This window comes from Hyperolius riggenbachi, chromosome 4, assembly GCF_040937935.1.
Source record: "Hyperolius riggenbachi isolate aHypRig1 chromosome 4, aHypRig1.pri, whole genome shotgun sequence".
NCBI classification, from domain to species: domain Eukaryota; kingdom Metazoa; phylum Chordata; class Amphibia; order Anura; family Hyperoliidae; genus Hyperolius; species Hyperolius riggenbachi.
Genome location: NC_090649.1, coordinates 164600074 through 164614035, shown reverse-complemented (window position 1 = coordinate 164614035; position 13962 = coordinate 164600074). Strand labels below are relative to the sequence as shown.

General features: G+C 41.8%; 1 protein-coding gene across 2 annotated transcripts in view; it reads right to left on the bottom strand.

Moving 5' to 3' along the window:
• SCHIP1 (schwannomin interacting protein 1) overlaps positions 1-13962 on the bottom strand; it is a 538791-nt gene that overhangs the window by 430626 nt on the left and 94203 nt on the right. For both annotated transcript variants that reach the window (XM_068280922.1, XM_068280923.1), the window contains exons 2-3: positions 9369-9433; positions 2752-2832 (exon numbers count right to left, since the gene is read on the bottom strand). In XM_068280922.1, coding sequence (XP_068137023.1) covers positions 2752-2832; positions 9369-9433 — 146 coding nt within the window. The remainder of the gene's footprint in view (positions 1-2751; positions 2833-9368; positions 9434-13962) is intronic.

Below are 13962 nucleotides of genomic sequence, written 5' to 3'. Positions count from 1 at the left end.
TTCGATCGCCTTCGGCGATCTCCGATCAGGAAATCCCGTTCAAAGAAGAACGGGATTTCCTGGAGGGCTTCCCCCGTCGCCATGGCGACGGGGCGGGATGACGTCACCGACGTCAGCGACGTCGGGACGTCATTGGGAGACCCGATCCACCCCTCGGCGCTGCCTGGCACTGATTGGCCAGGCAGCGCACGGGGTCTGGGGGGGGGGGGGCGCGCGCCGCACCGGATAGCGGCGATCGGCGCGCGCGGCGATCGGGGTGCTGGCGCAGCTAGCAAAGTGCTAGCTGCGTCCAGCAAAAAAAAAATTATTTAAATCGGCCCAGCAGGGCCTGAGCGGCACCCTCCGGCGGCTTACCCCGTGTCACACACGGGGTTACCGCTAAGGAGGTTAAAGGGGCACTATGGCGAAAAATTTTAAAATTTAAAATATGTGCAAACATATACAAATAAGAAGTACATTTTTTCCACAGTAAAATGAGCCATAAATTACTTTTCTCCTATGTTACTGTCACTTACATTAGGTCCTAGCAATCTGACAGAAGTGACAGGTTTTGGACTAGTCCATCTCTTCATAGGGGATTCTCAGCAAGGCTTTTATTCTTTATAAAGATATTCCCTAAAAAGTATTTAAACAATGATGCTGGCCAGCCTCCCTGCTCGCTGCACAGTTTTTTGGCAGTTGGACAGAGCAACTGCCATTCACTACCATAAGTGCTTTTGAAAAGAAATAAATCCCTGAGAATCCCCTATGAAGAGATGGACTAGTCCAAAACCTGTCGCTTCTGTCAAATTTCTACTACCTACTGTACGTGACAGTAACATAGGAGAAAAGTAATTTATGGCTCATTTTACTTAGGAAAAAAACGTACTTCTTATTTGTATATGTTTGCACATATTTTATATTTTACAGTTTTTCGCCATAGTGCCTGTTTAAATAGTTCTGTATCCACATGCATTCATTTTATCCTAATTCCTGCATCCTCAGCTTGTGCAACTAGGTTATTGTGGGAAACAGTGTAAAAGCTGGATAGAGTACTGGCTAAAGACACCACCTCTGACACAGGAGACCAGGGTTTGAATCCTGATTGCAGTAACCTATTCAGGAAGGAGTCATTGGACAAGATTCCCTAACGCTCCAGTGCACCCTTAGGGCCCGTTCTCACTTAGGCAATTAGCGGGTGATTCCCACTGATCGCCGAAGCACTAGCGCTTTTTTAAAGCGATAGAGGAATGTAAACCTATGGCAGTGATGTTACTGCCGCGATTGCCGCTGATCATGGGCATTTTGCGATTAACGGCAATTACAAAACATGTTACCTGCAGCATTCTTTAACGATCGCGGTACAGTGCTTATAAAAGTGCTGATTGCGATTGCTCTGAATCGTGAGAGTATACAGTGATTTTATTGTGCTAATCGCGGTAAAATTACCTGCGCAAAATAGTAGTGCTAAGCACTGTTTTGCTTCTTTTAAGTTTGAATAGGCCCTAAGTGGCTGCAGCTCTCAAGCACCCAGAGTCCAGCAGGAGAATAACACTATACAATGACTTGAATTTAATGGACAAAGGAATGTGAAGAGTGAGTCATGTACTGAGGCTGCATAGTGTAATTACAGCTTGTTATTAACCACACTATGCAGTCAAATAATGCACATGACACACTCCCACTGCGCACATTTGATTGCCCAGTGACCTAAAGCCCATTTTCTATATTTCTTAGAATGTAGCATACAAAGGTGTTGTATATTGGACGGGGCTATTCTTCCAACAAAATAGGAATTCTGTTACTACTTCCCCCCCCCCCCCCTTAATATACTAATCATTGTCTTCAAGGACTCAGCCTTGTTGTTCAGCAGAGTGACAAATGATCGTGTTGGAGCTTTTTATGATACCACACACAAAGGCAGTAGTAATCAACAACGGAATACATATATATTGGATCCCTTTTCATTCTTATCATATTCATGCATTTTTTCTGATTGGCTATAATATCAGTTCTTACAAATTCAAGCTATACTTTACTTTAAAGGACAACTGAAGTGAGAAGAATATGGAGGCTGTCATATTTATATCCTCTTAAAGAGACTCTGTAACAAAATTTTCAGCCTTATTTCTTCTAACCTATACCTGTTCTAATGTGGTCTGTCTTACTGCAGCATTTTCTAGTTGCACTGTCTCTGTAATAAATCTTATCTTCTTTCCTCTGTCAGCTCTGTCGGGCTGAGGCTGGAATGTGTGGAATGTGCAGCACTGCTTGTCATTGACAGAAGCTTTACACACCCTCTCCAAGCTCTGCATGAGTCACACAGTAAGCTGTTTGTAAACACTGCCTAAAACTGTTAATTACAAGCCAGGATTGCAGCAGGGAGTGGCAGAAACAGTACAGAGGGGCCCAGGAGAACATAATGAAGAGAATGGTATGCTTTTTATTGTAAGAATTTTAGAGTACAGATTCTCTTTAAGCATTGCCATTTGCCTGGTAGCCCTGCTGATCTATTTGGCTGCAGTAGTGTCTGAATAACACCAGAAACAAGCATGCCGCTAATCTTGTCAGATCTGACAATAATGTTAGAAACACCTGATCTGCTGCATGCACGTTCAGGGTCTATGACTAAATGTATTAGAGGTAGAGGATCAGCAGGACAGCCAGGTAACTAGTACTGCTTAAAAGGAAATAAATATGGCAGCCTCCATATCCCTCTCGCTTCAGGTGGCCTTTAAGCACATGATCGTTCATGTAAAAGATGCCACTCACATTTTCACTTTGGACTCCAGTGGTTGCTTGCAGCCAAGACACTTGACTCTATTATTATCTATGTCCATTCCATCCTGGTGGCTGTGAAAACAACAACAAAGTGCTTCTGTTAATTTTATTGTATCCGCATACATATATAACCAGAGGAAGGCCACAAAAAGGTAATGAGCCATTTAAAGATTAGGAAGAACTGATGTCTCTGTTCTGAATAATTTCCTTTCAGACATAATGATCTACTTTTATGTTTGCAGCTAATATGCGGTTCCGAATCAGTTGTGATTTACCATCAGCCTATTAAATGTTTCTTAGGAATTCTGCATTCCCCAAGTCAATATAAAAAACACAGCACTGAAGATTAACATCTTGAGTAAGATGGACAATTTAGGTTAAAAAAAAGACATTATATATGTATATACATGGCTAAAAATGGTATAACATATTAAAGCGAAGAGACACATTGGCCAATCTACAGTATAAGGCTGCAGAGCTGCTAAGCTAAGCGCCTGTGTTCTGTAGTCTCAGGAACATAATTTCTCATTACATCCAGTCACTCCGCTTCCATTGGAAATTGCAGCCACAAGTCTGATTGGGCTCGGTGGCCTCTTTAAAGGATGACAGTCCTTGTAAAGGTTTCTTGGTAGAAAGCTTTAAAAGTAGCCCTGATCAATAACGTAAATATATTGCATTATTGATTTTGCTCTATAATGTTATACAAGCTGTGCTTCTTCTACTGACAGTAACAGCAAACTAAGATCAAGTTACTTACAGATCATATAGCCAGTCAGGACCTTCTCCTGCTCTTCCTGCATACTGGCTGAAAGCCAATCAGGAATGCTGTTCGGGCAGCAGCCTAGTATGTGTACGCTAAATAAAGGCACCTGGAAATTTGGGAGCCCAGTAATGCCAATATAAAAGTGTAAAATATTGATATTAAATACCGATACTTTACTATGGCCAAACCTAACCCTACTCTCACACAGAGCCCCGACGCCTAACCCTTCACCCCCCTCCCCCGGCACACACTACCTATCTAACGTCTAAACCTAAACTCCCCCCACTGCACAAACCTCCTCCCTAATGCCTATATCTTAACTCCCCCCTGCACTCACTACCTCCTTAATGCCTAAACCTAAACTCCCCCTGTTACGGATGAGCAGTGAAAAAAACGCAATCACAATTGGTTTTCTGCACCGATTGTGATTAACGGTACAATTCCAATTGTATGTGTAGTCCTAGCAGAAGGCAAATGGCCTTGGGGCCTGTCTTTTGTAGCTGATAGCAGAGCTTTTTTCATGGAATTACTTTTGTTCTGTGATCAGGCCAATGTTTGTTTTCAATTAACTGTTTCAAAAGAAGTTCCCTTCAAGGGCCAATGACACCTAGGTGTGAAGGATCTGCCAGCAGCAGTACCAAATGGTTATCCTGTCAGTAAAGGAAGCCAGAAGCAGCCTTGACTCAGCAGGAGACCAGACTTGCTGGCACCACTGGGTACAGATTGAGAATAAATGCCTTGTAAAGGATGCCGTACATATGATTGGTATGAAAATTAAATCATTTTGCTGGTCAGGATCCGCTGTGTATTTTAAGATTAAATTTATGCCGCTGACATACCCAGCTACTAAGTTATTAAACTTCTCAGTGGCCGAACATTCCAACATATACCTGTCTGATTTCGAAGGAATTGACATATTCTAAGGAATATGAATTTAGGATTATTATTTGTGTGCGAGAAGCGTGGGCTGAAATATGGAGAATGTCATATTTGTTGAGCTCAAACTTCCTACCCAAAATTTAATAATGCCCAATCCAGCCCAGGGGCTGACTCTGAGATCCCATCCTAAAAGTTAGATAATTCAAAAGGAAAAGGCTGAGACCCCACCCCAGTCCTCCATCTTACCATCGTAAAGATTGCATGCAGCTGGCATGAGGACAGAGCTAGCTACCATCTTGTTTAAACTGTAATGAGGAACAAAGGACTTTAACTTGCTTCTACAAAGGGACATATTTAATCTGAACTTAAGTATTCGTTTATTTCCTTTCCTTTTTATTTTACACTGGGTTACAGTTCTCTATAATCGTTATTTTTAATGCTTTTTCTGTATATATTATTTATATTGCATTTATAAATAAAAAACCTTAAGTTACGTATTTTCTCAGCTGCACTCTATTATTCAGCCAACCAGAATGAATCCTAGCTTTTGGAAGAGAGGCTACCGGGAAGTAACTATATTGCTTTGGCCAGAATAGTGTGTATTCTAACTGTCTTATTCGCAGGTTTTAGAATCAGTGAGAGTAGGTAGGTCCTCTGTCCTTACTACAGAGATGGTGGCAGCTTTGTACCCTGAAATAGTGTGTAGTTTGTGTTACTGTAGCTCGCAAGCCCCCTTCTAGCCCGTCTGCTGCCAAATTCCAGTGGTTTCAGCGCATCAATTGCATCCACCAGGCTGGACGGTCTGTAGCTTGAAATACATTAGAAGGTATTGAGTAGTCCGACCACTAGGGGGCCTGTGATAACCCCCCTGCACTCACTACCTACCTAATGCCTAAACCTACACCCCCCCCCCCGGCACACACTACCTACTTATCGGCAACGTCCCCCACAGCAGCCGTGGTGCGCAAAATCTCAGGCACTGCAAAATATCAGCATTTGGGTGCCTGATATATAGTGGGCGCTATTTACATGGTGCCCAAATTTCCGCTCCAGCTCCCAATTCCCAATATTTAGTAGTGGCACCTATGGTGGCGCCCAATTAGTCCTCTAGCCGCATGGGCCCTTTTTTTTTTACTTGGCCTAGTATAGGCATGAAATTCAGAATAAGAATCTATAAAGAGTAGGAGCAATTCTGAGCCAGCTTTGTGATATGTAAGTAAGCTACTTTGGTGTAATTAGTGTCTTAGCCAGGGCTGTAACTGCATAACTGCAGGTGTTGCCTAACAGCAAATCTTTGCATAGGGCAACCAACTTTACTTAACAGTCTAACACTTTAAGGTCAGATTTCCCCCAAGCAAAAGCCCTGCAGGCCACCCCAAAAATGTTAGGTAGCCTAATCCTGGTAGGACTGAAGTCTTCCTGTAGCCATAATTCATGGGTGGTATGGGGTTAATCATTGCCACCATATGTTGGTTTTATAGTGGTTTATAGTCATGAGTAAATATACTTATTGCTCAGACTTGGATCATAAATATCTCGGGGGACTGGGGGAGGTAAGACATGTTTGATCCAGGTCTGAGCAAGGCAGGGACACTAACTGGTGATGCTGCATACACAGTACACATCATTTAAACTCTTTGGGAACCTGGGGTTGTTCTGAATATATATATATTTCAGGAAATCATGGCTAACATGAAACAAATTCAGAAGATTTGTAATATAATTAAATTACTAAATGACATACTGTATGTTGTACTGATATAAGTTACAGCAATTGTGTAACGCAAATGAAATTTCTTAGTTGAAAGCCTAAGTATAACACCTGAAGTCACTGAATAACGTGCTGAGTGCAGAGACCTAAAACAACTTAATACCTTGGGAATATGTGTGGGCTGCTTTGCCTCAAAGAATCCTGATTTAACAGAGAAGAAAAAAAAATCACTGAAGTCTAAATATACCTTGCACTTAAACATCACTGAGTAAACAGCATTTCCAGTTCAGAAAACGTTATTGTTAAATTAGGCTTAGCAAAGTACAATTATAGATATATATGGAAAGGTGTGCTCTGCTGCTTATTTATAATCTTGCCATAATGCAGACAAATATGTTCCAGAAATGACCCCAGTGGGATCCAGAGGAAGTCTGCACATAAAACCAATCTCTCATAGGACATTCCACCACATGGTGTCTTGGTCTTGGATGACATAAAGCTATGCTTGAAAAACTAACATAAACCTTGCACTTGAGAGAGTTAGGCACATTTTCCAGTGACTGTGTTTTGATCCAATATTTGGATCACATGTGATTTGCCAATTGCACAGACACCATGCCTAACATTACGGTGTCCATTTTTCCTCTGGTGATATTCAATTTACAACCGAATGCAAGTGGGGTGCATGCAGAATTTTTCTCGTGCAAATGCAATTCTATGCTGTTTTCTTGCTGTTATCTACCATTTCACATTTTTACTCCCCATTGGAAATTACAAATGCAATAGCATGTCACGAGTGACATGTAGTGGCTGGTTAGCGTACTGTTTAAGGGCACCGCCTTTGACATGGGAGACCAGGGTTCGAATCCTGGAAAGGTTCAGTACCTATTCAGTAAGGAGTTCAAGGCAAGACACGCTAACACTGCCTCGTCTTGAGTGCGTCCCAGTGGCTGCAGCTCTTGAGCGCTTTGAGTCCACCAGGAGAAAAGTGCTATACAAATGTTCGGATTATTATTTATATTATTAAGTGCAATGCAGAGAAAACTATGGCTATATCGCAGTTCATTTGTACTATGAACTGTGATTTTCAGTAGTGTTGCTAATTGTGTAGCAGAACTCATAAGAATAATGTCATCAGGTGATAGATTTGTGAGACTCAGATTTACTAGAAATGATATAGCTACAGCAGGAAGTGAACACACAAGTCTGAGCCTTAAGGTGGCCATACATCAGGTGACTTGGCTGCCTATCAACCATCCGATATAATTATTATAAACGGAATCTGATGAAAATCGGTGCCGCCAAGGGCATGCCCGACCGAAAATGTGGCTAATTGCGAGCCAAAATTGGTTGCATTACTCGATCAGACATGCTGCAAAATTAAGGGCCGACTTGCTCGATCAGGTGCACGACAGTAACGGCAAGCAATGTGATGAAACCTCCGGTGCTGACCTCCAAAATGTAAAATGCCCCCCAGTGGCCAGTGCACACTATACATTACCTGTCCGCTTGCCACATGGTTGCACGTGTATGGACAACGGAGGGAGCAAGCGGAGGCAGTGGACAGGTAATGTATAGCATGCACTGGGCACCAGAAGATACATTGAACATTAGGGCGGACAACATCAGGTCAGTGAGGTGGTTGGATGCGGTGTCACAAGGCCGATTCATGATCAATCTCAGCATGCAAATGTTTGTGAATCGGCCTGCGGTGTATGGGCAGCCGACAGATATCACTCTAATCTGACTTAATAAGAGAGAGATTTGTCTCTTGGTCGAATCTGCCCCTCATGGCTAGATGTATGGCTACCTTTAGGCCTCATCCTCACTTCAAAGCTGTGTGCAACGCAGGGCACTTGTGTGGCTAGACAATTCTCTGCAATGCAATCAAGGTCCTGTTTATTGTAATAAATGGAATCACACTGCGTTGCACAAAGCAAATGTATGCATGAAAACATCAAACAGTGCAGACTGCACTTCTGATGTGCTTGCAGATTACATCACTGTGTGTTGCTGAAAATGCCATCAGCGATGCAAAGATGGGGGTGAGGCCTTGTACATCTATAAGCTGATCATATTGATGAAATACAACTCTATGAGTCCTGGTTCACACGAGCAACACTAATCCCCAATCATATTTATAAATGGCCTCCATGTGCATGTGGTTTGTGGAACACACTGGAACAGTGGAACACACAAATTGTTGTGCGCAGTTTTAAATGATGCAATCCTATACCTGACAAATCAACAACTCAGTGCCTGCTTCATTTGTTGTGCAATTGCATTTCTACCCCATTCAGTTGAAAAGGACTTCACACTTGCACTAAAATTGCCTAGCATGTGATCTGGGTCAGAGAAAAATGGCGCACAGCGCGATGTTTATAAATGGCGCTGCATTGAAAACATAGCCTTAACGTTATTTAGCAATATCAATGTTTAATTATGGAGTAGAGACAAAAACTAATTAAAGATTAAATTGTTAAGTGGCATATGCTAATAATCATTTTATTGTTTTTAACGTTAATTAACCCACCGTGAGGAGGACGAGGAGGAATGAGGAATGGACGGGTGGAGAGCAGACACGTTAGCCCTGGCACCTCTGCTGTCTAGTAAAATCAGATCTCGGGGTGAGGATGGTTGGAACAGGGCGGGGATGACGCTGGCAGGAGGAGAGCGCAGCAGCAGGAGCCAGAATGCCACGCAGGCAGCAGTGAGCTGGGTCACCCACACGGGATCGGCTGCTTGACCACTGCCAGCACAACTAGACTGCAGGCACTGCCAGCCGGCCACCAGCCACCAGCATCATGCACAGGGTAAGAAAGTTCTTACAGGGCAGTAGCAGAGCCCTGGCATTTTTATTTGTAGCCTCTGTCATCTGGCTGATATTTGACATGGCAGCTTTGAGGTTCTCTTTTAATGAGATTAACAGCAGGCAACACAGAGAAGAACTTACGTGTTATAGCTAAACATTAAATAGTGTTTAAAAACGTTTATAGCGTATTGTTAAATAACATTAAGCAGCAAAAAAAAAAAAAAAACAGCGGCATCACCGTGCGCCATTTTTCATATGCGCCATTTTTGACTGGACCCATGTGAGGAGAGACCGTTTTAGAACACAATTGTATCTCTTGTGCGCTTTAACTTTTCAGCAACGTCCCTAAACTACTAGCTGTTGTTACTCAGTTGCCAGGTAAAGAAAGATGTGTATCATAGATAGAATTAATGTCACATCAATTGCCAAGAAAGAGCGTTTACCTTTCAAGCAAGCAGGCCCCGTCATGGATTTGCTCGAATGAGTGCTGAAGCCTCCCGACTTCCTCCTGTAACAGGACAGTAAGATGGGTGTCAGGTGTATGTTTGAACCGCATTAGCATTTTATGCGCTCATCCTTACATATTCTCCCAGTTTTTTTTAAGAAACTGAACAGCACATTTGACCTTTATTTTGCAGACCTGAAAAATAATTTATACAATAAACAAAGCAGAGTGCAGAATACATGAAGGGGAAAGCGGGGAGGCAAGGGATTTGACAGGCAGGCCTAGACAGTCATGTCCACAAGACCAAGATACATATCAATGTTGATTATTTCATGGGACTGACCTTGTCAATAGTCAATTTGCTGCCTTGCTCTTTCTCAATAACCCATTCAGTGCCAGGCCAGGATTAATGAGGCCCTCTACATAGATCAGAAGGACGTTTGCTGTCTGGTTCTTTATTTGCAGAATCATGAAAGATATACTCATTTAGATCAGCATTTCTAATAATTGCTTCTTAACCTCTCTCTCCTTACATTTGTTCTTTGTAGCTAATCCATTTGTGCTTCAATAATGAAGCCGGGGCCTGGATTCAAAATATAGAGCCGCCTGACGAGTGGATTTTCCTGGCACCATTCAAATTATTCTTTTCATATTAAAATGTCTGCAGACATCAAGATATCCCAAGTCCCTTCGGAACATCTGAGTGACAATGGAATATGACTGGCAGACAAAAAAAGATAAATGGTGCCTTCCTTGAACTTCTAAAATGCCTAGAGCATGAATATTTTTCAAACGCAGCTCAGTTTTAATGAAGCCTAGACTGAAAAATATTGAATTTGTGCTGAAAATCTTGCTTAAAGTGAAAACACTCTATGTCTTACTTACATTTGTCATGTTAAATCATTAGAATATCAGTCCATCCTTTAAATCCTCTCTAAAGTGGCAGAGTAAATTCACATTGTATTCTTGTTTCAGACAGGGAGGTTCCTAGCATTAGGCAAGGTGAACATTTAAAAGACTACTATCATGAATATCATAAAATGTAAAATACATGTAAACACATTGAAATAAGAAGCACATTTCTTCCAGAGTAAAACGAGCCATCAATTACTTTTATCCTATGTTTCTGTCATTTACAGTAGGCAGTAGAAATATGACAGAACTGACAGGTTTTGGACTAGCCCATCTCATCATGGGGAGATTCTTGGGGTTGTCTTTATTTTCAAAAGCACTTAGTGAATGACAGTTGCTCCGTCCAACTGCTAAAGAAGTGTGCAGCGAACAGGGAGGCTGGCCATAATCCATAAATATAAATCCTTTCAGGGAATGTCTTTATAAAGAATAAAGGCCATCCTGGGAATCTCCTATGAAGAGATAGACTAGTTCAAAACCGGTTCTGACCTACCCTAAGTGACAGCAACATTAAGGGAGATGTAATTTATAGCTAATTTTACTCTGGAAGAAAGGTACTTCTTGTTTGTATGTGTTTACATGTATATTAAATGTTACAATTTTCCTTGATAGTGGTCCTTTAAATTACTGGTGTACTCTAGTGCATGACACAAGCAAGGTCAAGAGGTCTGAAATAACTTCAAGTAAAATCCTGTGGGTACAGCATATGCCTGCATCACAAACACTCAACCAGCAGAACCAATAGCCAATTTACGCTTGCAATGTCTATATGGTAGCTACCTGGTGTGTTATGATATTAATTTGAGAATTTTGATTTTAGGCCTACTGATGGGTTATCTCTGTACTGAGTGATACTTGAGTAGTGTATAGCCAGCTTTGGTGATAGTCTTGTGTTCATTTTGTGCTGCAGTCCTATTTGTCACTATGCTGTTGCATACTGAGCTGCAGTACTAAGCTCTCCAGGCTGCCAAATCTTTTGCCTCTGGATGGAGGATATAAGACTTCAGAGAGAATTTTATGCAATTTAAAAATGTAGACTGCAAGATAGCAGATTGTCTGAAAGTAGCATCTAGGTTTACAGATTAAACTGGATATTGCATTATTATGCAAGATGGCAACTCCCAGCAATTCTGCCATTTGATCTGGGGAGGACTTGCAATTTTCGCACAGATGAGTTTATCTTGGGCCAAGGCAGGTATAATTAATAACTATACAGTAAATTAGAAATTGGGAGGTTTTTTTAGCTCTATGTTATGCCAGACTTCCACTATGAGCAAGCTGGAACATATTCATTTTCAAACTTAAATTTTAACTCTTTTGTCAGCAGTAAGTTAATATATATTTCTGGGCTACATCCCAGAATGATTCCACTTCCTTCTGTTCTGTCTTCTTATTAAAGGTACTATCATCCCTGTGCCATGTTTTCTACTGAGATAATAGCTCATACTGTAGCATATTGATTGTGTTCACTGCAATTTGGCATGTGTGTCTGACGTGCAGAAATATGTACACTCATAAAGTATATTATTTCTGTACAGCCAACTTCACAAAATGGCTTTCTTCTTTCCTGCTTTATCGAATAACTACTAAGTTACAAGTACATAGTAAAAACAGTCATTGAGGGTCCGTTCTCACTTGTCGCAATTTCTGTTCAGGTGATTTTACTGTGATTAGCTTGGTAAAATCACTGTACATTCTCGGGATTCCCCAGCGATCGTAATCAATGCTTTTTAAACACTGTATCACAATCGCTTCAGAATTGCGGTAAAATCCTACATGCACAGAGCTTTGCCATTGCCACTAATCAAGAATCACGATCGGCGGCAATCACGGCAGTGAGATCACTGCCATTAGTTTGTATTGCGCAAGCGCTTCAGCCATCAGTGGGACTCACCTGCGAATCGCCTGAGTGAGAATGGGCCCTTGGATTGCATTTTACTCTGGTACAAATGTAAATCATTTACTGTATATATATATATATATACACATCATATGTTGTATGTATATGTTCACATGTATATTCAGTTTTACAGTTTTTCATAATAGTGGCCCTTTTATTGCACAGTTTATAAAGATACATTTGTCTGATTTCATTTTTTGAAAATTGGAACATTTCCAGGTTTATAATCTGGTGTTCAGTCCTGTTTTTTCTATGTACGTTAAATGTTTCTTAAAAAGAAATGAGTACAGCAGAAAACATAATACTGGTAATCAAGTTGCAAAACATCCAGGTCCCATTCCACAACACATTTTCAGTGTTGTGCCTGAGGGATGGAGGTTCTCATCCAAAACTTTAAGGTTCATTGGCCCCTCAATGCAGTGTCCTGCAATTGTATACTTAGAAGTAAAACAACTGCAAAGCAAAATGATTCCACTTCCATGCTTGACAGTGGGGATGGTGTTCTCTGAGTTATACTCAGTATAGTATATATAGTATTTTTCTGCCTCCAAAACACGGCTGTTCATGTTGGTTCCAAAGAGCTCTGTTCTGTTATCATGTGACCACAACACTTTCTCCCAAGTCTTCAATATATTACTTTTCACTGGCAAACTAATGACAGGCCTTTGCACAGACCCAGATTTGGGGCATGGCCATGTAGGCCATGACCTAGAGCGGCAGCAGAGAAGGGGTGGAAGTTAATAGGTGCCGGCCACCAGCACACAAACCCCTGCTGCTGCCCTGCTGTGCACCACTCTCTCTTGCCAGCGATTCCTATCATGTGATGCACTGGTAATGTGCAAGCGAGTCACATGTAAAAGACGCCGACTGGAGAGAAAGATGCACAGCAGCTGACAGAGAGGGGAGAATGAAGTATCAGCTCTGGAGCCTGGAGAGGTGCGTACCTCTGCTGCTAAGACAAGCAGACAGCGCAGGGACACATAGGAGCCCTGGAAGCCCTGGGACTAATTTAGATACACAGAGGCCCACAAACGGTGCATAGCCTCACTATTCACGATTACTTTAACACAACAAACTGCTGACTTCCTCCTGCAATGGCTACTGTGCAGAGCAGCTACAGGGGTCCTGACTGTTTACACATACTCTACTGTATTGGCAGATTACTCCAGTCACCTATTCTTCAGAACATTGTTGTTGTCTGTTATAAGACAGTGAGTCCAATTTACAATCTAATAGAGTCAGAATTCAAACTTGAGGACAATTTTTAAGGCTGTAAGTTTTAATAGTTATTTAAATTGCAGATTGTTTAGCAGTCTAGTGTTTTAAGTGCTAGTGACACCATTTATTTTTTTTATATTGGTTCCATTTAAGGGCTTGAAGACCAGCCCAGAGTCTCCTGGCTGCTTCTGCTGCACTGTGGTTAAAAAATTATATACACACTGGAGGGGGGAACACCACCTGGCTACCTACTCGAGGGGGAGGGGGGGGGGAGGAATGGCATCAGGGTACCTATACTAGAGGGAAAGGGGGAGGAGATGGCATCTGGCTACCTATTTTAAGGGGGGGGTGTGAAATGTTGTCAGTTAGGGACAGCCGGTGATGGCCTTGGTGGTAAAAAGTACAAATCCTGCCCTGACTTTGCATGTAAAGACAAAAGAAATACAGAGAGCCCAATATAGTGTAGTATGCAAAACAAGGGGTTGGAAATGAAAAGTATATAATGTATATACTCACAAACGTGGGTTACCGCCTAGGTAACCACTGTATAGGCAGGTAAGGA